The following is a 25,163-nucleotide window of genomic DNA, read 5'->3' on the forward strand; positions in this document are numbered from 1 at the left end:
GTGTCACGGATAATCATTGGTCAAAAGAAACGTCAATCTTTTAAGAACGCTTTTTATGATTGGCTAGCACGACTGCTTGGTATATTTTCGCAAAGCGCAGTCTCTTTTTGACTTGAGGTAAATGTGATGTGTATTTTTATTTTTATTTTTTTTGCAAGTTACTCAATGAAGTATTAAAAAAAGTAAATTAGTCGCTGTTAAGGAGTCACAAGAAAACCTGTAGTGTAGGTTATGGCACCAATACACTCAGTAGCCCCTCACTAGAACGAAGTGGCGTTCTCAAATTAGACACCATGCGGCCTGCTTGTGTGATTGTCTGGTAAGGTGTCTGCTTTATCTATTCATAAAAAAAGATTGTAAATTGCAGTGTTGGATTTAATGCATTACTAAGTAATTAATTGACTGACGTGTGTGTGTGTGTGTGTGTGTGTGTGTGTGTAATTTAAAAGGCATAGTTACAAACGACAAACTTAATAATTTGATAGCCTTAGATTTAAAATGTTTTAAAAATTGCATTAGTTTAAAAAGTCTTTACTAAATTCTTAAATCATTAATACACATTTGCCTCTTTCTGTGTTTAACAGTTGATGCTGTAATGCTCGGGACAGTGAGAAGATGTCAGTGGGTGAAGTCCAGGTTACCCAGGCATGGCTGCGTTCTCAATGGCACATCCAGGTCCCTCATGCCTGGCTGGACGCTTGCGTGAACTGGATAAAGGAGGACGCGGAAAGCATACCCATGCCTCAGTCGCTGCTGAATCAGCGCGTCCTGGAGCAATGGCTGCTGACTGACCTGCGAGATCTGTCCCACTCGGTGCTCCCCGAAAGACTATCCGAGGCACAGAAAACAGAACTAAACAGCTGTTACTGTCTTCAGATGGACTCCCTACTAGACGTCAGCCAGCCTGCCTACACTCAACTGCAGCGTATTCGGGGCACCGACTGCTCCAATGATCAAGTCTCGGCGGTTACGCCGGAAACACAGCGGCCGTGGGAGGCCAAGCCCACGCGTATGTTGATGTTGCAGCTCACGGATGGAGTGCAGAGTCTGGAGGGCATGGAATACCGGCCCATCCCGGCCTTAAGCACCAACCTGCCACCCGGGACAAAGCTACAGCTGGTCGGTCCTATCGTTGTCCGTCTCGGGGTGTTGCTCTTGAAAGCAGAGAACGTGAAGGTCTTGGGTGGGGAGGTGGAACAGCTTTTGGAGATTTACTCTCATCGCAGAGTGCTTTGCGGGACACTCGGTTTGCCTGAGGAGAACAATCCACAAGGTGAGGAACCGGATGACCAGGAGCTCCTGGCCAGCGTAGAGGCTCCAGTAGATCATCACATAGCTGACAGCGGCTACAACAGCATGGCTTTAGAAGCTTCCTTCAGACCACCTCAGTCGCAACCCCGTCCTCAAGCGGCACCCATTTCCAGAGAAGACGACTGGGATATGGATGAAATTCCAGATGATGACTTCAGAAGTATTCCAGACAATTTTGACGATGTTCCACAAAATGTGGTGAACGATGTTCCTGAGGACTTCGATGACATCCCGTTAGAAGAGCTGGACAGTGTGATGTGCCCAATAGATTTAGAATGCAAACCTGAAGCAGTCCAGCCTAAAATTGGAGAACCAAGCCTTTTAAGTTTTCACTCCAGAACTACTCTTAACAGCAGAAACTTAAATGAAGTTCCTGTCTGTCCATCTGTTGCCAGTTCCTCTACAAACGCAGTTGAGGAACCTGAAGCAAACTTACCCAACCAACCCAAAACTGAAGAACCAAGCCAGCCTTTTCACTCCAAATCTCTGCTTGGCACCACCATCCAAAGCAGAATCTTCAAAGAAGTTCCTCATACATCTATTACAAGTTCCTCTACAAACACAGCTGGATCTTCTGGTTGTGAACGAGAGACACCTACTCCACCGTACCTCTGCATGCTACAGGCTGGCCACTGGCCGCCCGCCAAAGTTCAGATTTTACGACTACAAGCTTTCATTGTTACACTCAAAGGAAATCTGCGCAGTAGTAGTGGCGTGTGGGAACTCGGGGCCACCATATCAGACGGAACCGGGTACTTGGATGTGGATCTGTCCAACGCCATGCTCGCCAAACTCATCGGCTACACGGCACCAGAGGCTCGAGTGCTGCGGAAAGACCTGGCAAGACGCGGTGAGGTGGCCAGCGGGATTCTGCATTGTCAAAGAGAGCTGGTGGATATGTGCTGTATGATGAGCGTGCAGGTGGATCAGACGGGCAGAGGAGTTGTGTTGTGTGTCAGTCCGCTCACCGACAAGGAATGCTCCGAGATACAGAAAAGAGTGAAAGAGAGAAGGAACTAAGCCGTATTTATTCTCTGGGCTCTCTTTTAACCTAATCTGACAGTGTTTGTGTTGATATTTTAGTAGAGTAACTCGTTTTGGTTCTCTCAGACTGAAGAAAACGGCTTATAATGCACTTCACTCATATCCGTTATATTTCAGAATCCACTGTTATATTTTGTAAATAGTTTTTTGTTTGATTTTTGTTGTTTTTATATTTGAATGTCTTTGAATGTGATTTAATAAATTTAGAAAGATCATTTAAACATCATTTGATTTTTGTCTTAGAACAATTTTAATTTTTACAGTTATTGAAGAAAATGTGGGTGACTGCTATGTGCTTTCTATGGAAGCCTTTTTTTTTGTTGGTGAAAATACTAGTGGTCTAAGACTTTTGCACAGTACTGTATATATGTGTGTGTGTGTGTGTGTGTGTGTGTGTGTGTCTGTCTGTCTATCTATCCATCTATCTCTGTGTGTGTGCCTGTTTTTCTATTCAGGTAGGGACTTTAACCTGAATACACACAGACTCATGGGGACTCGTGTCACGGTGGGGACCTAAATTGAGGTCCCCACGGGTAAACAAGCTAATAAATCACACAGAATGAAGTTTTTTGAAAATCTAAAAATGCATAAAGTTTCCTGTAAGGGGTAGGTTTAGGTGTAGGGTTGGTGTAGGGCAATATAATATACGGTCTGTACAGTAGAAAAACCATTGGAGAGTCCTCACAAGGATAGCAAACCAGACGTGTGTGTGTGTATTATACAATTCCTGTAACTGGTAGAGAAGTACAATACATCTTTTGTAATAAAAGTAGCCTCATTTGCTGACATGACATTGAAATTTCTACAACCTACATAGAAATTTTTTCCTTCTCATACAAGTTATAATTGTCATCATCTGTGTGCACATTCACATTAGCATTTTCTCTTTGCGTGGAAAATTTGACACACGTGGTCCACATTTCTTCAAAGATATTCAACAAAGATTTTTGTTGGGTAAGCGTTGCATTTTCTCACTCCTTTTGTTGAACAGATCATTATCTCTGTCTGCCCTGCTAAAAAAACATAAAAAAACAAAAAAAAAGAATGAATGTGAAAACTGTTGACTGGTCTTAGCTGGTCTTCCATCAGCAGGATTAAGGGGGTCTCTCCTCAACCACCACCAGTGTGCAGCGTGCACCTGGACGATGTGACGGCAGCCACAGCACAACGCCGCCAGTGCGCTCACCACACATCAGCTACAGGTGGAGAGGAGAGAGAAATAGAGCCAATCAAGTGGATGGGGATTATTAGGAGGCCATGATTGGCAAGGGCCAGTGGAGGGAATTTGTCCAGTTTCTAATTGTGTAAAAGAGGACTTGTATATGTAGGTTGATGACTTTTTTTTTTTTTTTTTTTTAGTAGGTAAAAGCATTTAATGAGAAAATATTCTGGTCAGGCTTTGTGCAGTATGTTACTGTTCTTTACACTGTCATTCATGTCTATGGCACAGCTGTCTTAAAACAAATACCAACGGGCACCAATAGATGGCAGCAGTGGAATGAAATTGCTATGCAAGAACATACCAAACAGACCCTTTAAGTAACTAGCTAATTCCTATATAGGCTATTCTTCCTGCTGTTTACAAAAAGGTAGGAAAAAATGCACAGAAAAAGAGTCTGAACACTTTAAGACCAGAATACAAAATGTTGAATAGGCAGGGCTTTCATTATGAAGTCTTGTCTTTTGTAATCTCATACTCCAGCAGTTAAATTCAAGCATATAGTAGACTTGGCCTTAATCATATAGATTCTACAGCTTTATCTTTATGGTTTATGGTCTTGGTCTAAAGATACATGAGTGTCATCAACTGTGTGCGCAGTAAATTGCCCCTTCACGAGACTCCCACTGCGCGCGCACGCTCATCTAATTCACCGCTGATTTATATTCCCGCGCCGTGCGTCAGTCCTGAAGTCCTCAGAACGATTCGTGACCCCGGTAACGGGTTGCGAGAGCTGCTGTGTAGTGACTCCTTTTATTGGCTCGAATTGGTTCAATAAAAGGAGTCGCTCACTCACTCTAGGTGGCGACAGGCCTTTTGTGTTAGGAGTGAGACTGATAGACAAGGCAACTTTGGGAAATGTTGCCGTCAGCGGGCAACCAGGTGAGACACAGGCCCACGTCCGAAATAAGTATGCAGATAGAAATGTGTTACCTATTCTCAATGGGAAAGTGCAAGCAACTCAAAAAATTTGCCCGGCAAAATTGCTCAAAAGGTTGCTTGTGTGTCATCATGCTGCCCCGTTTCCATGGTAACTCCCTCCACTCCAGTTTAAATGTGCCTCAGATGTTCAACGCGCGCGCCCATCAAACACGTGAAAGTTAAGTAGCATTTGCATAAATAGTACATAATTAGAAACTTGTCCTGAAACTTTATAACATATTGTTTATAAGTGGATAGTAGGCCTAAATTGAATGAGAATGTAGGACATCTATTCTATAATATAATATAATATAATATAATATAAAGTTTCAAAAATGGTAAACGTAGTGTAGAAACAAAATGCATTGCAAAAACACATTGATTAAAAATACATCATATGAGGCATGAATATAATTTCACAAATAGCCTGTAAGCACACACACACACACACACACACACACACACACATGTTCGTTTTTGTGAAAAGTGGAGACATCCAATAGGCGTAATGGTTTTTATACTGTACTTACTGTATGTGCTATTGCCCTACACCAATCCTACACCTAAACCTACCCCTTACAGGAGACTGTGTATTTCAACTTTCCCCCAAAAAACCTCATTCTTTATGATATATAAGAGTTTTGAAAAGTGGGGACATGGGTCAATGTCCTGAAAAGTCACTTTCACCTTGTAATACCTGTCATACCTTTGTCATTATACAAATCTATGTCCTGACTTTTCATAAAAACGCGCACACACGCGCGCAACATGAGCATTATGTTCTATCCATTTTTAAAATATGTTTTCAAAATATATTTCAATATATTTAAAAGTGCTTCACATATTACCTTTATGTATGGGCGCAGCCTAAAAGTCGTCATTCGACTTATTAGAAATGACTGACCATGTGACCAAAACAAATCGTAAGATCCTTTATTAAAATTTGCTGGTCTACAAATCAACTAGCCCTGATTTTCCGCTCACTGACAGTTAAAGTGATAGTTCACCCAAAAATGAAAAATCTCATCACTTACTCGCCTTCTTGTTGTTCCAAAACCAAATGATTTTCTTCTGTTGAACACAAATATATTATGGAAGTCATTATTGTCTACCAGCAACTATTTGGGACAACATGAGGATGAGTAATTGATGACAACATTTTCATTTTTTGGGCGAACTTTAACTATCCCCTTTAAAATAAATAAATAAATAGCTACCCTTTTTTCAATAAGAATCAATCCTGCTTTAAAGAGCTCGATCATTTAAAATGACAGACAACAGATCAGCAGCTCGCTCTTATAGGCCTAATAAACACAATTTTATCGTGCATTGGTGTTGGACGAGTTATCCTTTTAGTTATCTTATATTGTTCTTTTTGTGAAGAGGCCTTTAATGGCTGACAAAGCCCAGAATTGTAGGCAATTCATGAAATGTTCATGTGACTGAAGATCACTATGTTTTTATAAAAAAAAAAAAAACGTGAAGCCCAATGCGTCCGCTGATGCCCGATATCTCGCGACGCGATCTCACGGCAATTCAGACATATTTTACTAGGTGCCTAATTCGTCACTTGACCTCACTCGTACAAATTTTGCTCAGTTGTATGTAGCCTATTTTACGAGTTCCCCAATTGGTATAAATGACCTACTCCTAACCAGTGTTGGGGGTAACGCATTAAAAGTAACGCGAGGTACGTAATCAGATTACTTTTTTCAAGGAAGTAGTAAAGTAACGCATTACTTTTTTAATTTACAAGAAAATATCTGAGTTACTTTTTCAAAAAGGTAACGCCAGTTACTTTGTTTTCCCATTTATTCACTGAGAAGCCTCCTATTCCCATGTTGAGAGAAATTGGAAGTACAGAGGCGTTAACATGATGTTACTGTAGTTCTAGACGAAATGTGAACGTGCATTAATTCATCTGACTGGCAAAAAAACAGATTCAGTATTCATCAAAATGAATGAAAACATTGAAATGCAAACTCAGAATATGACGCAAATCTGCAATAATTAAATGTTAAATAACACAAATGTATCTAATCCCATCTTTGCTGCTGACCTTTGATGATTCAGTTCAACCATACTAATAAGCAAAAATGACTTTAGATAAACTAACAATTGTGCTTCATTGTTTTTTAGTGTTGAAGAGTGTTGAACCTTCTTCTCTTGCGTTCTACTTAATTTACTTTTCCTTCAGCCTGAGGTTTATTCATTACACCTTTTGGTGTGAAAGGGCTTTTACATTTGCTATAAATAGAACTTTTTATATTAAAAACAAACAATCAAGCCCTGCTCATATTTAAATAGTAATGCGAAAGTAACGCAAAAGTAACATAACATTCCTTTCCATAAAAAGTAACTAAGTAAAGCAATTAGTTACTTTTTAGGGAGTAACGCAATATTGTAATGCATTACTTTTAAAAGTAACTTTCCACAACACTGCTCCTAACCCCGCCCCTAAACCTACCTGTTTACAAATCTTGCAATATCGAATGACTGAGGTCGTAAAAATTCGTACGAATTAGCCACCTTGTAAAATACGTACGAATTGGTCGTGAGATAGCATTGGATATCTAGACCTGCTGTCTTATCAGTTTTGTACGTGACTTTTATCAAGCTATATATAAAATAATAAAAAAAAAGCTATAAAAAAACAACACGTAAAATAACAGAAAAAGTATTGGCAGCTCATTACACACGACATTATCCATTAATTTTACGGACATTTCTGTTAACTCTAAAACAATGCAATGACGTGTAAAATTCAAAATACTGGTAAAACACCTGTAAAAAATAAATTCGTAAAAAATCATTCAAATTATACAGTTTTGTGCAGATTTTTTTTCAGAATGTATATAACATAATGTTATTAATAATAATAATAATAATATAAAACTGTTAGTAGCCTAACTAAAATCCATTTTGAATTCCATTAACGCTCTTGCGCCATTTTAATTGTTTATAGTCGTTTTTTGCACATAATTCTTCCACCCCTTTCTATTTTTTCCCTTGTTGTGAATCATAGACTCGCGCTCGAATTCGCTCGTGCTTCAGAAGACGCGCTGCAAAGAGAGAGAGAACTATGAGTCAGTGCACAGAAGACACGAGAACAATTCGTTAATTTAAAGAGTCATTAAAAAACGATTCCTCCACGAACGAAACACAACTAGTGCTGTGAGTAAACTTCATCCGTCTAGCGCTTCGCTGATTAGTGACTGGCATTACCTTAATCTAAGAAACACGCCCGTAAGAAGATCAGACGACAACCCTGATAACGAAACCACAACATGCGAATTATCCACTATTATAGGCTACGCCTTAAAGTCCTAAGTCTTGATGGGTGTAAGGATGCTGCTACACGTTGTCAATAATCAATGAAGCGTTTGAATGATCTCCTGTCCTCGTCTCCTCCCCTCAGACGCGCTGCGCATCATCCAGCGCTCGCGCTCCCTCACTCCAGCACTCGCGCTTCCCAAGAGCGCGTCTTATCTGAGCTCAGCGGACGCGTCATTTAACGCCAACATCTCGGTCATTCATCTTTGGCAGAGCGAGACAAACGCAGGCGAGAGGAGGAGAGGAATACGCACACTTCACGTAGACAGAAACGCGAGACAAGGTCGACGCGGGCGCGTGTGTTTTGCGCTCTCTCCGCGCGTTGGATTGTAAGGGTCTTAAATCTGGAGGCGAGGACCCAGGGATGAGCCTGCTGTCGGGGGGCTTCGGCATGGCGGGCTGGGGCTTCGGTTGGGCTCTGCTGCTGCTGCTCGCGCTCTGGAGGCCCGGTGCCGCTTGTCCGGAGCTCTGCACGTGCACCGGCGCGCGGATCTCGTGCGTGGATGCGGAGCGCAGCATTATGGCTTTTCCCATGCTACAGTCCGAGGCAGAGATGGAGAACATCACAGACATGTAAGTTATGAAGAAGAGGTCACAGAAGATGATGCATGTTGTGTCATTCAATTAACTGCTGTGTGCGCAATTGCTTAATTTCTATGATGCATCCGGTTATTGTAGGCTACTCGAATTAGGATATTGTGCCAAAGTCATATGTGACCCTGGACCACAAAACCAGTCATAGCACGGGTATATTTGTAGCACTGGCCAACAATACATTGTAGAGGTAAAATTTATCGATTTTTCTTTTATGCCAAAAATTATTAGGATATTAAGTAAAGATCATAAAGAAGTACACAATTGTAAAGTAATATGCATTGCTGAGAACTTCATTTGGACAACTTTAAAGGCGATTTTCTCAATATTTTGATTTGTTGCACCCTCGGATTCCAGATTTTCAAATAGTTGTATCTTGGCCAAACATTGTTCTTGATCTTAACAAATCATTCGTCAATGGAAAGCTTATTTATTCAGGTTTATGACTATATATTATGACTAGTTTTGTGGTCCAGAGTCACATTTATAAGTACACTTGCTTATTGCTCAATTATAACTGCTGCAGTGCTGCTTCTCTTATGTTGACTGTTTTACACAAAAGCTATAAATCAGTCTGTCATTTTGATTGACTTTAATTAGGTATTTTGAAATTAGTTGCGGTTTAAATTACACTAGAGCTTAAGTGCATTTGTTTAAATTTAGACCAGCAGAACAGGAATACTGTTTTACTTCTATCTTTAAAAAATGACTTAATGTATTATGCATAAGGTTCAACATTAGTTAACTGCTTATAGTTAACATGAAGTAAGAACGAACAATACTTACTACACCATTTATTAATCTTAGTTAATGTTAGTTTCAGCATTTACTAATGCATTGCTGACATTAGTTAATGCACTGTGAATTAGCATGAACTAACGATGAACGACTGTATTTTCATTAACTAACATTAACAAAGATGAATAAATACTGTAATAAATGTACTGGTCATTGTTCATTCATGTTAATACATTATTAACTTGTGGAACCTTATTGTAAAGTGTTACCAAAGTGATTTAGATTGTTATGGATCAATTAATGAATTAATTCAATTAAAAGATGAAGTATTTTTGTGTTGGAATTTACCCTTGACCACTCTTTTAGCGAGATTGTTCTTGTTGCTCTTTACAGATACATTGCAAATCAAAGCAGCTTCAAATCCATTAATGAAAAAGATCTCGACTCGTATCACAACCTCAGAAATTTGTGAGTATAAAATGTGGGACAGCTTTTATGTTCTTTATGTTGTGAGATGGAAATTTCTGACATCCGTGTTTGCGTTGTCCTGCAGAACTGTAACAAACACGAGGCTGGCGTATATTTCAAGGCAGGCCTTTCAGAGCAACCCGAAACTACAATATCTGTGAGTGCTTTGGTTTTGGAGTATGTTTTATTACATGCTTTTGTCAGCGCTGATCGTTGTGTTCTTTTACAGGAATCTCAAAGAGAATAATTTGTCCAATCTATCCTGGAGGACGTTTCGTCATTTAAACATTTCATACCTGTGAGTCTCTTTTATTGAAGATATATTACAGAATGTGGTTAGTTTTGGTTTGCTTTGTTTTTGCTAATATAAAAACAATGAATGCAGCAAATGATGTGTTCGCACAATATACTATTAAACATTTATTTGACATAAAAGCTATTCAAAAGTAGCATTTATTAAAAAAATATTTGATTGAATTTGCAAGGTTGTTGGTAAATTTGGGAATTTTTGCAGTCAATAGTACTGGTTGCCAATCATTGTCGATGTTCTCAAAAATATCGTCCGATAATCCGGAATATATTCATGTACACTGTAATGATATATACTGATGATAATGTAGTCCTATCAGATTACATGTAGTTATTTGTGTTCTGGTGAGTGTTTTTTGTACTGCATGTTTCACTGTCTTTGTGTGTTGCAGGTTGCTGGCTGGCAATCCTTTGCAGTGCATATGTGAAAACGTGTGGCTGAAGCAGTGGAGAGGAGAGGAGGCCGAGGACCTGCTGTGTGTGGAGGAGGGAGGAATGAGGATAGCGCTGTCTACGCTCACACTGCCTAACTGTGGTAAGAATTAGATGATAAAAAAAAAAAAGATGAGGATAGAGGCCCATTAACTAATGATGAATGAGTAATATGAGCAAATATTGTGTCAAGCCTTGCACTCTCTGGTGCTGCTGAAGTTTAGTTTTAACAAAACCCCTGATCATTTCAGATAATTTAACCGTGTTTACAGCAAATTGCACCACAGATTGTTTTGTTGATCTGTTAAAAAGTAAAGGCATTCACCCATAGCTTGTAAACAAGTGCAGCACAGTGTTGTATCCTATGTAAGTGCGTTTAATTCGAAAAGGTGGGAAAGGGTCAAAAATAGTCAGGGAAAATCAGATTGTGTCTGTTTTGGTGGAAAACAAACAAACAATCACACTTGAAATAGACATGAGGGAAAGAGTTAAATAATAATAATAATAATAATAAACACATTTATGCATCTTTTACATATATATATATATATATATATATATATATGTAAAAGATGCATAAATGTGTTTATAAAATAAATATTAAAATAACACTGATAAACATATGAGGGTTTCATGTGTGTTTATATATATATTAGGGTGTCATGTGTGTTTATCAGTGTTATTTTAATATTTATTTTATTGGTCACACTTTATTTTTAAGGGCCAATTCTCGCTATTAACAAAAACCGATAACTACAACCTTTGTCTTAATAAACTCCTAATTTTCTGCTTATTAATAGTTAGTAAGGTAGTTGTTAAGTTTAGGTATTGGGTACGGTTAAGGATGTAGAATATGGTCATGCAGAATATGTGCTTTACAATTACTAATAAACAGCCAATATGTTAATAATAGGCATGCTAATAAGCAACTAGTTAATAGTGAGTATTGGTCCCTATAAGTGTTACCATTTTATTTATATAATATTATATTATTTATTGGTAGTTATTTAGTTTATATTTAGTTTTGTATATGCTTTGTCATTTGTGTTATTTAAAAATATTTATTTATTTATTTAATTAATTTTATATTTTATTTAATTTGATACATTTTAAGTTTTTTATTTAAACTTGTTTTATTTCAGTTAGATGCCAAGGCAGCATTTCTAATTCTATTTTATTTTATTTTTTTACGTTTTTCATTTAATATTTAAATATTTTTTCAGCTTTATTTCAGTTAATGAAAACATATTTAATATTAGTTTCAGTTAATAAGTTTTAATTTAGTTAATAATACCAAAACTGTTCTTCATTACAAGATATACCATGAATTTAATCTGTCAAAACTAGTTGTCAACTAGATGCATTTCAGTGATGAAACAACTGACTAGAAAGACTTTACTAGAACAATGTGCTATGGCCTGGATAACTAAGAATCATATCTTAAAAGGAAGCTTGTTATGATTTTACTCAGAGCAGTGGTCATCTAATATTTAAGACTGAAGTTTAGGTTTGTTTGTTTGGTAAGATGTGATTTGTCCAGGCTGTAGTTTTATGACTGCGGCTTGAGACGCAGATAATTATTGATCCAAAGATCAGCCTCCAGCCAGGCCTATTTTAAGCAATACCACAGCAGAAGGCCCTCGAGGGAGGAAGAGAGGACAAGAGAGCGAGGGAGGAAAAGGGAAAAATAGAGACAGACGGGGGGGGGGATCCCCAGAATGCAAAAACACTGAGACATTTAGCACTGAGTGTCTGCTGGCCTGTGGCCAAACACTGTCTTTCTTTTGCATTTTTTTTTTTCAGTGCCATGAAAGAAAATGAGCTGCTCCAGTGAATCGTTTCAATTGACCATTTTTGGAACATCTAGAGGGACTAGATGAGAGATTTTTTGCCAATGTAGTTTAAACTAGAGAAAAAGATGACAGAACTTTAGTTTTTTTTGGTGAACTATCCCTTTAAAGGAGTAGTTCACCCAACAATGAAAATGTGTTTAAAATTTAGTCACCCTAAGGCCTGCCAATATGTACATGAATTTGTTTCCTTATTGGAACAGATTTGGAGAAATGTAGCATCACATCACCTGCTCACCAATGGATCCTCTGCAGTGAATGGGTGCCGTCAGAATGAGAGTCCAAACAGCTGATAAAAACATCACAATAAACCACAAGTAATCCACACCACCCCAGTCCATAACTTAACATCTTGAGAAGATAAAAGCTGTGTGTTTGTAGGAAATAATCCATCATTATGGGGTTTTTAACTTAAAACTGTTGCCTACAGCTAATTTACAAGTCCTTAATCCATAATACTCCAGTCTCCAGTTAAAAAGTCGTCTTGTCTGGGGCCAGTTGCATAAACTTAGCCTCTATGTTAAGACTGTGTCTTAAGAACAAGTTTGACAAACTAGCAATTAGCAAAGGGGTAATTGGTCTTATTTTTGCATTTAACTTAGACTAATCTACAATTTAATGTAACTCAATTTAAAATATTATGGCCATAAAAAAAAATGAGATGACTAACTTTTAAGACTAGTCTTAACCTTTTATGCAACCGGCCCCTGAATCTAGAGAGAAAAACAGCTTAAGCTCTGTTTTCAAGCAAAAACAATCCAAAACATTTTTAAACAAATATGTGGGTGGATTTTGATGTGAGAGGACAACAGGAGATGGACCTTTTGACTGGAGGGAGCATTATTATGGATTATGGATTTTGGCCAGAAGCAAACGTTAAAACATCTTAATAATGGATTGGTTTCTTTCAAACAAGCAGTTTTTCACTTCACAATGTTAACTGATGGACTTGACTCGTGTTAATTACTTGTGGTTTATTGTGATGTTTTTATCAGCTGTTTGGACTCTCATTCTGACGGCACCCATTCACTGCAGAGGATCCATTGGTGAGCAAGTGATGGAATGCTACATTTCTCCAAATCTGTTCCAATAAAGAAACAAACTCATCTACATATTGGATGGCCTGGAAGTAAACGTTCGAAGTTGTAAATAAAACAAGGATTATTGGAATATATTTTACAAAAAAATATTTCAGTCTTTATACTTTAGAATTTCGCATTTAATTCAGTTACTTCCTTTGTGAAATTTACTAGCAAAAACATTTTCTTATTTCTGAGTGAAAATTGTTTGACAAATAGTACTTTTTTAGGGTATATTTTCAGCAGATTTTCGCTTTTGGGTGAACTATTCATAGGATAAAGAGTTGCTGAGTGAAAACGGTTTTGTCTGGTCTGAACAGGCTGAAGGTCTGTGCTGTGTGTGGTGGATGCTAAAAAAATCACTCCAGGATTAAGAGCATAAGAAACCATACATGATTCTTATGAAATGATCAAAGTTGCGTGAGCAAGCGATGCCATGGGACACGGTGATAAGGATGTCAATTGCTGCAGCCTGAGAGCAGCTAGAGATAGAGATCTGATTTGGCTGTCTGTTCATGACAGAGCCGGTCAGAGCTGTCTGCACTCTTTGGCCTTGAATTTAGCGGGAGCGCCCGCGGGCGAGAACGGCATTCCTGTGATGCAGATGGAAAAGCACAAGTGATCTGACTTCTGAGCTAAAATATGAGACATGTTGTACACTTCAGTGTCACTCTAAATAAGAAATCAAATTAGAACACAATTTAAAATCGTTTACTTCAGTAATATAATATAAAATAATATAATACAGCTTGATTCTGAATATAAATCACAAAAAGTATTTTTTAACAGTCTGTAAAATGATTTGCAAAAAATTTTAAAATGCATTTATGTTGAAATTTACTTTCATTAGATTTCTTTAAAAGTGATTACATTTCTTGAACTAAAAGATCAAATGTCAGTGTCACTTTAAATATAACCTGAAAATAAAAATAGATTTCTGTCATTTCAAAACAATATAATATAATGAAATATAATACAGATGTATATAGATCACAAAAATGTGTAAAATGTGTAAAAAAAATGTCAAATGTATTCATGTTAAAAAAATTGATTTACTTTTTTTTTACATTTATTTAAAGCGATTCAGTTTCTGAGCTAAAATATCAAATACGTATCTCAGTGTCACTTTAAATATACTTTGAAAATGGCTGATAATAAGAATAATTGTCTTAAGTCATTCAAAACAATATAATTTACTGTAATGTAATACAGATAGATCAGATCTGTTTGTTCAGGCAATATCTGGTGTATGTATATTTATGGTGTATATTTGTATGTTTGCTGTTGTAATGATGTAACAGCGTGAGGCCAAGAAATACAACAACCCATGAGACAAAGATGCAGATATGCATAATAATGTGCCATTTATGTCATTCCATGCACATTATGTCCTGAATGGTAAACAGACTACTTCTGAAAAATTCTGGTTTTAATTTATTTCAAACCACATATGTATTGAGGACCTTTACATATATATTTAAAATAAAACCAATGGTACTGATTAAGAATGAGAGTTTTTTTCAACAGTAATTCTTGATTGTTAATTAGTGTATGAACTGGTTTGTGGTGGTTTTTTTCTAGTTCTCCCCACTGTGACTCTGAAACCCACTAAAGTGACCATGCAGAAAGGGTTAAATGTGACGCTGATGTGCAACACCTCAGGAACGCCCACACCTACTCTGAACTGGACCACCTGCAAATTAAATTCAACGTACGAGGTAACTCTAACCCTCATCTCAAATTGACGAAGTTTCAAATTTACAATCAAGTTGTAATTTTAAGTGGCTCTTGCAGTTTCTTTTCATCCTGATTCTCCTTTTTTCAATTCTGAGAAAAAAAAAAATCTGAATTGGGAGATATAAACTCAGAATTGCAAGACATAAACGCAGGGTTGCGAGGTATGAACTGGCAATTCTAAGAAGAAAAATCAAAATTGTGATTTGAAACTTGCAATTGCTAGGGGGAAAAAGTCTTAATGGTGAGAGAAAAAGTTGCATTTACTTAAAAAATATAAATAAATAAATAATAATAATAATAATTGCGAGATGTCAATTCAGAATTCAGAGAAAAAAAGTCAGAATTGCGGGGAAAAAAAGAAGTTCTGAGTTTAAATCTATCAGTTCTGCCTTTTTTTTAATCCAAATTGGGAGTTTATATTGCACAATTCAGAATTTTTTCTTGTGATTCTGAATTTATATCTCAAAATTCTGACTTATTTTCTCGCAATTCCAACTTTTTTTTTTTTTTTAATTTCTCACAGTTCTGAGGAATAAAGGCAGAATTGTGAGCTATAAATGCAAATGTTGCATCTATCTTTTTTCATGTTTTTATTTCATGGCAGAAGCAAAAAAAAAAAGAAAAAACGTATAAACTTGAGAAAAAAAAGTCTGATTTGCGAGATTTAGATTTAAATTGCCAGAAATTTCAAAATTTCAGGAAAAAGTCTGAATTGTGAGATAAAATGTCAGAAACAAGCTTCCATACAGACCGTGGGTAGCCACACAATTTATTTTCACTACAACAAATGAATATAGTAGAAATATGTTTGTGATGTCTTGCCAGATTTTAGAAGATTTGTTTTGCGAGGTATTTTCAGAGGTTTCTGAGTGTATTATTCTGGAACTAGAATTTTTCAGCCCTTAGACATTTTGATGATTCATTATGAAAGTTATGCATTTTTAACGCCTTTCTTATTATGTGACATTAGCTTTAGAGTTTACTGAGAAGATTGCTTGTAATTATTTATCGCGTTTATAATATGTAAAATATGGAATTTTTGTTGATTTTAACAGATTTTAAGGCTTTGATTTATGGAACAGGGCACAAAAACCTTAAAGTTAATATAAACAATCATTTGCAAACCATTTTCTTAATGTGGCGTAACAGGATATTCACAAAAACAACAATGCACGAATAGCTGTTGGTTAACATTATCGTCCGCCTAAGTGACGCCAACGGAAAAAGAAAGTCATTTCAGAGGAGTAGCAAGTGATTGCATTTTGATTAAAGACAAGTTTTTTCTTTGGAATAACATGCAACAATGAATTGTGCACAATAAGGCTATAAGAATTCTGTAAATAGGGAGGAGTTGAATTGCATGAAGGCTTTAAATAGAAATGATATTGACATTGCTGCAACTCACACCTGCAGCACGAGCGCTCAGGTCAGATGTCAGAGCTCAGACTCGTGAATGTCTCTTCCCTGGACAACGGATGCAAAATCACCTGCAGGTCTGAGAACATGGTGGGAGAGGCTGAGGCCTCTGTGGATCTGGACATACTGTGTAAGTTACCAAGAGAATTATTGCATAAGACTGGCATAACTACTCATTTATACTGGAAATCACATTTATACTTAAAAAAAATAATAATAATAATAATTTATACACACTACCTAAGTTTGAATGTTTTTGAAAGAAGTCTCTTATGTTCACCAAGGCTGCATTTATTTGATTAAAAAAACAGTAATATCATGAAATATTATTGCAATTTAAAATCTTTTTTGGGCATTTTTGCAGCTTATTTTTCAGTAAATGTTCTGAGCGGACTGTATTTTTATTTTATTTATTATTTTTATTTATTGATTTTACTTTAAAAGAGACAAAAATCCTGTTTTCTGTGATATTAATTTTACTCAATTCATTAGCAACCAGAAGTTCCTCAATTTGATTCTTTAATCAGCTAATAATGCATTTCAAGTAGCTGAATACCTCTTATTGAAATGCATTAATGTTTTATTATTATTAATGCTTGTATGTCATTTCTGCTGTGTGTTTATCTGTGCCATTTATTTGGGATGCCAGTTCAACCTGCAATCAGCAAGCTGATGGATGCAGTCTCAGACCACCACTGGTGCATTCCCTTCAGCGTGTCAGGCAACCCAGAGCCTAAACTGAGCTGGTTATTAAACGGCAAACCCGTGGAGGAGGGCCCCTTTATCCGCACCATGATCCACGATTACTCAGAGGGCGAGTACCACGGGTGCTTACACCTGGATAGTCCCACACACATCAACAATGGAAAATACACACTGCTGGCCAGTAATAGATATGGAGAGGACCGCAAGGCAGTATTTGCGCATTTCATGCACGAGCCTTGGAATGGTAAGCTGAAATTTGCATGCAAGCAAATCAAAACAATTACAGTAAATGCGAGTGTAACAGTGTCTGAAAAGTTGCCTTGTTTGCTTTCTTTTCCATGTTTATCCATCAGAATCAGTTACTGATCCGCTGTATTATGGTGAGTCTCTTTTAAGACTTCATAATCAAATGATAGAATAATGTCAATAATTATCATAGTTCGCCAAAAATGTAGATTTTGACATCATTTATTTGTCATTTTAAACACATAAGACTTATTACTTGTGTTCCACACAAAAAAAGTTGTATGGGTTTTGATCAGGTTACACAGGTATTGTTGACAAAATGTTCAACTTTCCATGGTTAGTCATTTATTAAGTAATACATGTCTTATTATAATGTTATTAAGTCTTTATTACAAGTCATTAAAAAGTTTATTCTTCTTCTGTTTGTCTTTTTGTGTGTGAGATCCCACTACAGGTATGAACGAAACACACATGAACATGCACATTATAGATCTGTAGTCTGAAAGCACATGTATCTTAGTGTTTCCTCTCTTTCTAACAGATGACACTCCTCTTGGACAGCCAGAGGACAAAGTCGCTGTGAGTAAAATTCAGTTATTTGTGTAGTTTCTGTTGAGTTTTTCCTGCGTCATGATCAAGAAACATGCCTGTTACGGTTGTAGTATGATTTTACTCACAATGCAAAGTGGAGTGCCTAAAAGCCATAAACTGGCATAAAGTCATTATTACACACACCCTAAAGTAGCTCATTCCTCTTATAAAATGACAGCAATATGATAAATGACACTGATGTTTTTAAATAGTTGCTTTTATTAATATTATTAATTGGATTAAAGTCCATTAGGCTGTTTGTGTTTAACAAACAATGGAGCGTCTAGCCACATTGATATAAAATGTGTGTACAATAGTGTATGTTTATCATCATTTTTCAGCAGCTTCAAATGTATTTCATCAAATTTCACAATCTAAGCTTTTAATAAATTTCATTACGTCACACTTATAAAAATGGATCATAAAATTAAAAAGCAAGGCAACATGATGCATTTAGATTTTAAGTCTTCTCAATACAACACAACAAATAACAATAATTACAAAACAAGATGTTTAAATAAAGTCAGCCAACAGCATTTATTCTTATTATTTTACTCATGCTGCAGTGCATTCTGGGAACTCACAAACCCTTAACATTTCAGCAGTATGAAATTCTTTATTCAGAAACTGTGTTTGACTATTTTGGGCAATTTGGGGGAATTCTGTTGTTCTGACATGGGTTTTTATGTGGAAAATTAAGTTACTTATAGTATTTGAGATAAAACATTTGGTAAACTGAAAAATAAGTTGTTTTTTTTCAGCGTAGAAAGAGATTCATGTCATGACTACTCTCTGTGAGTTTAGCATGGTAATATACATGGCAATTTTATTGTGTTTGGTCTTGGCGGAATAGATCTGATTCGAGACTTGCTACTGCCAATACATCCGCAGACATTTCATGCTGCACATGAAATAACTCCCATATATAACATACATGAAATCACCCCATAGCAGATCTATACAGGTGGAGCTGGGGAGGCGGAGGGTCCTGAAGCGCACTGCAACTGCTCCAGCAAGCATTAGTCGAGTATTTGAATGCTGAGCAGCTCATTGGCTGCTAAAGAGAAAGAAACCAATCAGCTGCTCCATGTGAATAGTCATGTGATCATATCAGATTGAGTTATAATAACCTATCGGCCTGCACCATCTAGACTTTCATGACAAAACTTTGTATTTATTAAGCCATATATTTGTGACCTCTAGAAGCCCAATCAGTTTTTAGCACAGTAAACTCTCAAAACCTATAAACTAAATGACTTGCGTAAGAGACAATTGTCACAAAATCCTTAAGGAAAAGGTCTTTTACTTTCAGAGTGCATGTTTTTCACCCAACTGTGCTTGAAGCTTTGAATGCTGGTTGAAGACTCTTCATTCTGCTCCTAGGTGTACGTGGTCGTGGGAATTGCGGCGGTCACATTCACAGGCTTCATCTTGATGCTCGTCATTCTGAAATTTGGACGCAACTCAAAGTTTGGAATCAAAGGTAAGCACCTCTCAGCTCTGCGCGGCTCTGCCAAAGCTTCATTACGGACTGTAGCTCTGGAAAGACGCATTGTTCTGGGCGAATAAGTGGGTTTTCTTTTGTGATAAAGAGGAATGCTAAAGGAAGGCTGTGCTTTGACTCTAATGAGCTCTACTAATTACTAATGCACACCTAATCTACTATAACATGTGTTTCTAATATAGAGAATATTGAAGTGCACACTAATTTTGAATCATCTTTATTGACTATAGATGACTACTAAAGTGTTTTCTTTCATTCTCATTTGTCTCTGCCAATGGTTTGTGCCATGCTTCTTGACTAAATTACTTCTCATAGGGAATAAACATGTGAATTGTGTTATGGAGGGATGACTTTGTTTCACTTGTTTAGAAGCTATATACATTTTCTTGAGAAAATTATGAAAGTGAATTATGAAAGTGCAGTTGTTGCTGTTGCAATGCTAGTTGCCAAACCATTGCTGTACAGTGTTTAAGGTGCTCTGAGAAGTTTCTGTTCTATCTCTATGTGGTTGCTAGGGTGTTTTGAATGGCTGCTAGGTGGTTACTTACTAGCCTGAGTCAAAACAACTCAATCATGAGTCTCTGTGATATTCTGGTCACTAGATATTGCTTGGGTCGCTCTTTTAATAGAAACCTAAGAATTGTTTTTGCCCATTTCATTGTCCAGCAGGCAGAAATTGTAAATTTAATCGCTAAAAGTAATTGCACAGTAATTGCACTTGAAAAGAAATTGCACTTTGTCTTCAACAAATTCCACAATTATTTGTATCTGTGATGCATGAAGATTTACACACCAAAGTTTAATACTGTTAAGTGCAGTCACATGAAATTTCATTGCCTGTGGTCAATAGTGTAGCAATGTATAAAGCACAGCTCACACAAATTTCACTTTCTGTTTGGTTAACACAGCGAATCCACACAAAATTCCCAGATTGTATGGATTCCTAATGAAATGACTGGATTTCGTCCTCCAACGACTGTGTAGGTCATTTATCATTTCCCTGAAATACAACCCATTGGAGCGTTTACTAAATTAGCACCCCTACCGACAGCAAGACATGCCACAGAAACGTTCATATTAATGCACAGTGCTCTTTATCTGTGTTAGGATTTAGGATTTATGTAGCTTGATTGGTAGAGCATTGTGTTGCAGCAGCGCAACCGTCATGGGTTCGATCTCCGGAAACACACGTGCTGATAATATGTATATAAATGTATATCTGTAAATCGCTTTCCAAAACATCTGCCAAATGCATGTACATGTAAATTTTGTGAATTGGAAATAGGAATAATTGTGGGTAAGGGACGGTGTAAAAAGTCCACACATCGCGTTTAAATGAATCCACATTTTGATGACAGCAGTGACAGTCACACGTCATTTCGTGACGACGCAATACGACACTGCCGTTATTTTTACAACAGTGTAAGTATAGGTTATAATAAGCTGTCTGCACATACGAGTTATTTTTTGGAGGAGGGCAGTCTGGGATTTCGCCGAACATCATTAAATGTGACCACATCTTTAGAGATTTGTTCAAATCTCTAACCCTGAGCAGTAGTAATAGTGCCGCTTGCTTTAGCAAATAATCTCCGCACATTCTCTGTAATTTACTAATTAACCTCTGCAGCAGATTTTCAGTTTGATGCTTGAACGTTAAGCCGGCTGGTCTTTTTCACTTGAACGAGTGTTTGCGTTTGTCTTGGCTCCTGACAGCTTGATAGTCATTTGGTCAGAATGAGAGCGTGTGATTGTTTTTGTGGTTTCTCTGAGAGGAAGTGTTGAGTTAGACGTCCTGAGGGGCTTATTTTCGCACAGTGGTCTTGAGTGTGTGTGTAAGTGCCTCCTTGGTTGTCTACAAGGACAAAATATATGATTACTTACCTATATGAAGGTTTCATGCTAAATTTCTATATTGTTTTGGTTCTAATTGTGCTTTCAGTGCTCATATTTAGCATTTTTCTACATTAAAATTATATCATAAGAATCACAATTTGAGTGAAAACGTTCTAGATTTTTGATACCAGATTTCCAGTGTGTTTCCACTGTAGATGCACACACAAATGCAGCGTCTCACAGTAGTCTATAGAAAAGCCAGCCGTGCACCACTGAGAGAGGAGAGGAAGTGGAGTGGGAATGGAAGGAGGTGAAATTGTAGCCCTCAGGTTCAGGAAGTGAGGCTGTCTGCAGAGATGCAGCGCTCCATCTGCCTGACACAGAGAGAGAGAGAGAGAGAGAGAGAGAGTCAGCAACCTTCTGCTTATCAATGATTCAGAGGGCAGGTATCAGTTTTCTCTGGTTTGGACGAATCAAAAAAATCAATAAAGCTTGTCAAGGTCAGAAGTATCATCAGTCCTGGACTCGTGGTCTTTGGTTAACAAACTAAAGGTGCACCTCAACCACTATCCCACAATTCTCCTCTCTCCACCATCAGACGAGAAGCTTTTTATAGGAATGTTCCTTGCGCTTCCTTCAAAGCTTAAACTGACCAAGAACATGTTATAATATATAATGGTATAATAATGTTATAATAGAAGTCCTTAGGGCAAGGCTTTGCATTGGAAATAAAGTTTAAAACACACTGTTTTTCACATATAGCCAGCTACATGTGAAGGATGAATAATTGAAATATTTCTTCTTTCAATTTGAATCTTCTGGCATGACTTTGTAAATCTGGTAAACCTGTAACTTTCAAATGGATGTTAGATAAAGTCTGTTTACATATAGAAAAACTGGTAAAAACTTTATAATAGTTTTCCATTTGTTAACATTGGTTAGTAAAATACTAGTCACTTTATTTCATAGTCCAGTTCTGACTATTAACTACAATTTTTGCCTCAATAAACTCATTTGCTGCTTATTAATAGTTAGTAAGGTAATTGTTAAGTTTGGGGTAAGATTTAGGGATCTAAAATATGGTCATGCAGAATAATGCATTAATATGTGCTTTATAAGTACTAATAAACAACCAATATGTTAGTAATATGCATGATAATAAGCAGTTAATTAATAGTGAGAATTGTTCCTTGAATTAAAATAAATAAATAAAAATACAGCTGTTTATTGTTAGTTCATCAACTTTTTAACAAAAGTTAACAAAGATTAAGAAACACTGTAATAAATGTATTGCTCCTTGTTAGTTACCCCGTTACTGGGGTGTGAGTAGATTAAATAAAAACATAAAAATGAGATGCTAATTGCTGAAATGTAAAATAGTAATTGCCATGAGGTTGTGTTGGCATGTACACCACTACAATATGAATTTACAGCTAAACTAACACATTTGTATACAGAAGACAAGCTGCATAAAAACAAGCTGCATAATTCTGCGTTTAAAGCATCTGATACACTTGCCTTATAGACTTCCATTGTTAGAGCATTACTGTAAAAGCAGTTTTTTCTTACTTTTACAAACCGAAGCATGAGTCAAAACGAGTTTCTATGATAGTTACTATAGATAGAGCTTTCCTTCTTTTGAGTGCAGAGTATTGCTTTAAGAAACACAACATACTAGATCACTAATCTTGTATCTGTAAAACAAATATAATATTTAGGTTCTAAATAAATAAGCTCACATTATCTTAAACTACCATGACTCAGTGTCCCTGATCTATATGAGGCAGTGGATGTTGGATTTATTGAGCGCAGTAGCACAGTAAAAATCCAGCCGGCAGGTCAAGGTCACTTACAGTGTTTCTGAGCGCACTGATGCTTCATTATTGTGAAGAGAGCATTCAATATTCAAGTGCATTCAAGCATTCAAGCGCATGACCGTTATGGGATGTCTAGAGAGCAAGGTGGCAATGGCCTTTATAATGTCAATATACATTCAATAACACAATTTAACGATGATAAATGAGATGCACACTATTGTTAAATAAAATAAAAGGTCATATTGAGACATTTACAATGAAAGCGATTTCTGCCAATTCATACATGTTAAGGTTTTAGCAGTACCTTCACAACATGTAAACATTATGGACGTTAACACAATTTTAGTGTTAAAAATGCATGTACATGCATTATTTTATTTCTTTGTAAAGTTATATCCAATTTTACAAAATGACCATAAATATTAAAAGCAGTTTTATTTTAGTATTATAATGTTATATTATTTAATATTTAATATTGTATTTAATATATAATTATTTCCTTTTGTGTTAATATTTTTAGTTTTCATTATAATTTTAGCTTAAATCATTTTTGTGTGCTTTTGTCATTTTCATTAGTTTGTTTTAATATTTCTGTTTAGCTTTAATTTTCATTTCAGTTGTAGTTTTAGTACTTTTAATTCTTCAGCTTATTTCTGTTAATTTCCATTGTGCAAGTTTTATTAGATTTAAGTTTTTCATCTCATATTTATATTTAGTTTTTATTTTAGATTTGTTTCAGTTACATAAATAAATAAATTTTGTTAACAACAACAACAACACTGAAGTGAAAGTGCCTGACCATAACTTAAACATTTATTTTTTTAAGAAAACAAGCAGTGAGTCATAATTATTTTTGAGTAATCAACATTACACAAATGCTGTCGACTGATTGTAACTTATATTTAGTTTGCCTGTAATTATTCTTCTACATGTTACATGATCAAAACATTCCACTAGCATTCATATTACTATGTGATTACATGGTAATTACTAAGTAATTACAACATATAACTAAAGTTACATTTGTGGATCTGCTTGTAATTATAAATTTTGATAATTACTATATTAATAACATGTATTATGTGTTATGGCCAATGTAATATAAAGATATGCCTTTTTTCATTATTTTTCATACATTTAATTTAAAATCAGTTTGAATGTCATTATATTGCTAGTGGTATGTTGGTCATTTTGTTGAACTCTTTAAGACGAACAGAATAAGCCCTGATTGAGCGCTAGAAAAACTGTCATTACTGAATTGCAACTTCCGTCTGTCATTCAGAGTGTATCGGCACGAGTGTGTGTGTGTGTGTGTGTGAAGAGCTTGGGGGTGGACTTGCCTTCCCACCACATGCACTGTTGCCATAGTTACAAGCGTCATAGTTACTCTGTTCCAACGATGAATCATTCTCACAGAGCATGAATCACCATTAGCTGAGATCACACACACACACACACACACACACACACACACACACACACACACACACACGCACATACACACGCACACACATTCTCTTGCGTAACATGCCCATCACGCATAAATGTACGTGTTACAGTTATATATTTGTATCAGTAAATGCAGGTACATAAGAAGGGTTGTTTGGTGAAAACACAACACTATGAATATGAATATGCCAGTTTCACACAGGCAAGTTTATTCTGTAAACCCTCGTCTGCTTCAGGATGTCTTTATTACTGTGAGATCTTGTGCTGTCTTCTCTCTGGTTAGAGATCATTGGGGTAGTACAACCAAAATACATCAATAAAGCATAAAACAGTTTTTTATGAAGTTGATACATAAGGTAAAATCTGAAAACTGGGAAAAAGATGTACCTTTCAGTACAGATCAGTTTGTTCCGTTTTGTTTTGTTTTTTCCCCTGATTTTAACTGGCTCATTTTGTTATTAATGTTGAGTGTTTGCTCCATAAAATTTTAACCATTAACTCCCTCCAGGGACAATTATGCCTGTTTCAACATGGTAAGCGTATCTAGCTAGTGGCCACTTAAATGTC

At 36.4% G+C, this 25,163-nt stretch overlaps 2 protein-coding genes across 6 annotated transcripts in view; both read left to right on the plus strand.

Annotated features, from left to right (window-relative positions):
* The first annotated feature begins 47 nt into the window (after window positions 1-47).
* rmi1 (RMI1, RecQ mediated genome instability 1, homolog (S. cerevisiae)) lies at window positions 48-2,696 on the plus strand. Of its 2 annotated transcripts, none has more exons than XM_058783714.1 (2): window positions 48-117; window positions 585-2,696. In XM_058783714.1, exon 2 carries the CDS (start codon window positions 616-618, stop codon window positions 2,329-2,331), a length of 1,716 nt encoding a protein of 571 aa, XP_058639697.1. In that variant the 5' UTR covers window positions 48-117; window positions 585-615; the 3' UTR covers window positions 2,332-2,696. The 2 variants fall into 2 exon arrangements, with proteins under 2 accessions (XP_058639697.1, XP_058639696.1); XM_058783713.1 differs by having other exon boundaries at window positions 69-319; window positions 585-2,688.
* A 1,182-nt stretch (window positions 2,697-3,878) lies between these two features.
* ntrk2a (neurotrophic tyrosine kinase, receptor, type 2a) overlaps window positions 3,879-25,163 on the plus strand; it is a 52,435-nt gene continuing 31,150 nt past the window's right edge. Inside the window, exons 1-13 of one of the 4 annotated variants that reach the window (XM_058785495.1) lie at window positions 3,879-3,944; window positions 8,042-8,401; window positions 9,554-9,628; window positions 9,714-9,785; window positions 9,858-9,926; window positions 10,330-10,472; window positions 14,880-15,016; window positions 16,449-16,581; window positions 17,101-17,400; window positions 17,510-17,536; window positions 17,845-17,856; window positions 17,944-17,981; window positions 19,377-19,476. In XM_058785495.1, the coding sequence (XP_058641478.1) occupies window positions 8,193-8,401; window positions 9,554-9,628; window positions 9,714-9,785; window positions 9,858-9,926; window positions 10,330-10,472; window positions 14,880-15,016; window positions 16,449-16,581; window positions 17,101-17,400; window positions 17,510-17,536; window positions 17,845-17,856; window positions 17,944-17,981; window positions 19,377-19,476 (1,315 nt within the window). In that variant the 5' untranslated portion in view covers window positions 3,879-3,944; window positions 8,042-8,192. Of the gene's footprint in view, window positions 3,945-4,398; window positions 4,457-7,577; window positions 8,402-9,553; window positions 9,629-9,713; window positions 9,786-9,857; window positions 9,927-10,329; window positions 10,473-14,879; window positions 15,017-16,448; window positions 16,582-17,100; window positions 17,401-17,509; window positions 17,537-17,844; window positions 17,857-17,943; window positions 17,982-19,376; window positions 19,477-25,163 lie in introns of those variants that run through there. The other 3 variants (XM_058785494.1, XM_058785493.1, XM_058785496.1) reach the window with 3 other exon arrangements.

The sequence above is a fragment of the Onychostoma macrolepis genome, chromosome 08 (genome assembly GCF_012432095.1).
Source record: "Onychostoma macrolepis isolate SWU-2019 chromosome 08, ASM1243209v1, whole genome shotgun sequence".
NCBI lineage: Eukaryota > Metazoa > Chordata > Actinopteri > Cypriniformes > Cyprinidae > Onychostoma > Onychostoma macrolepis.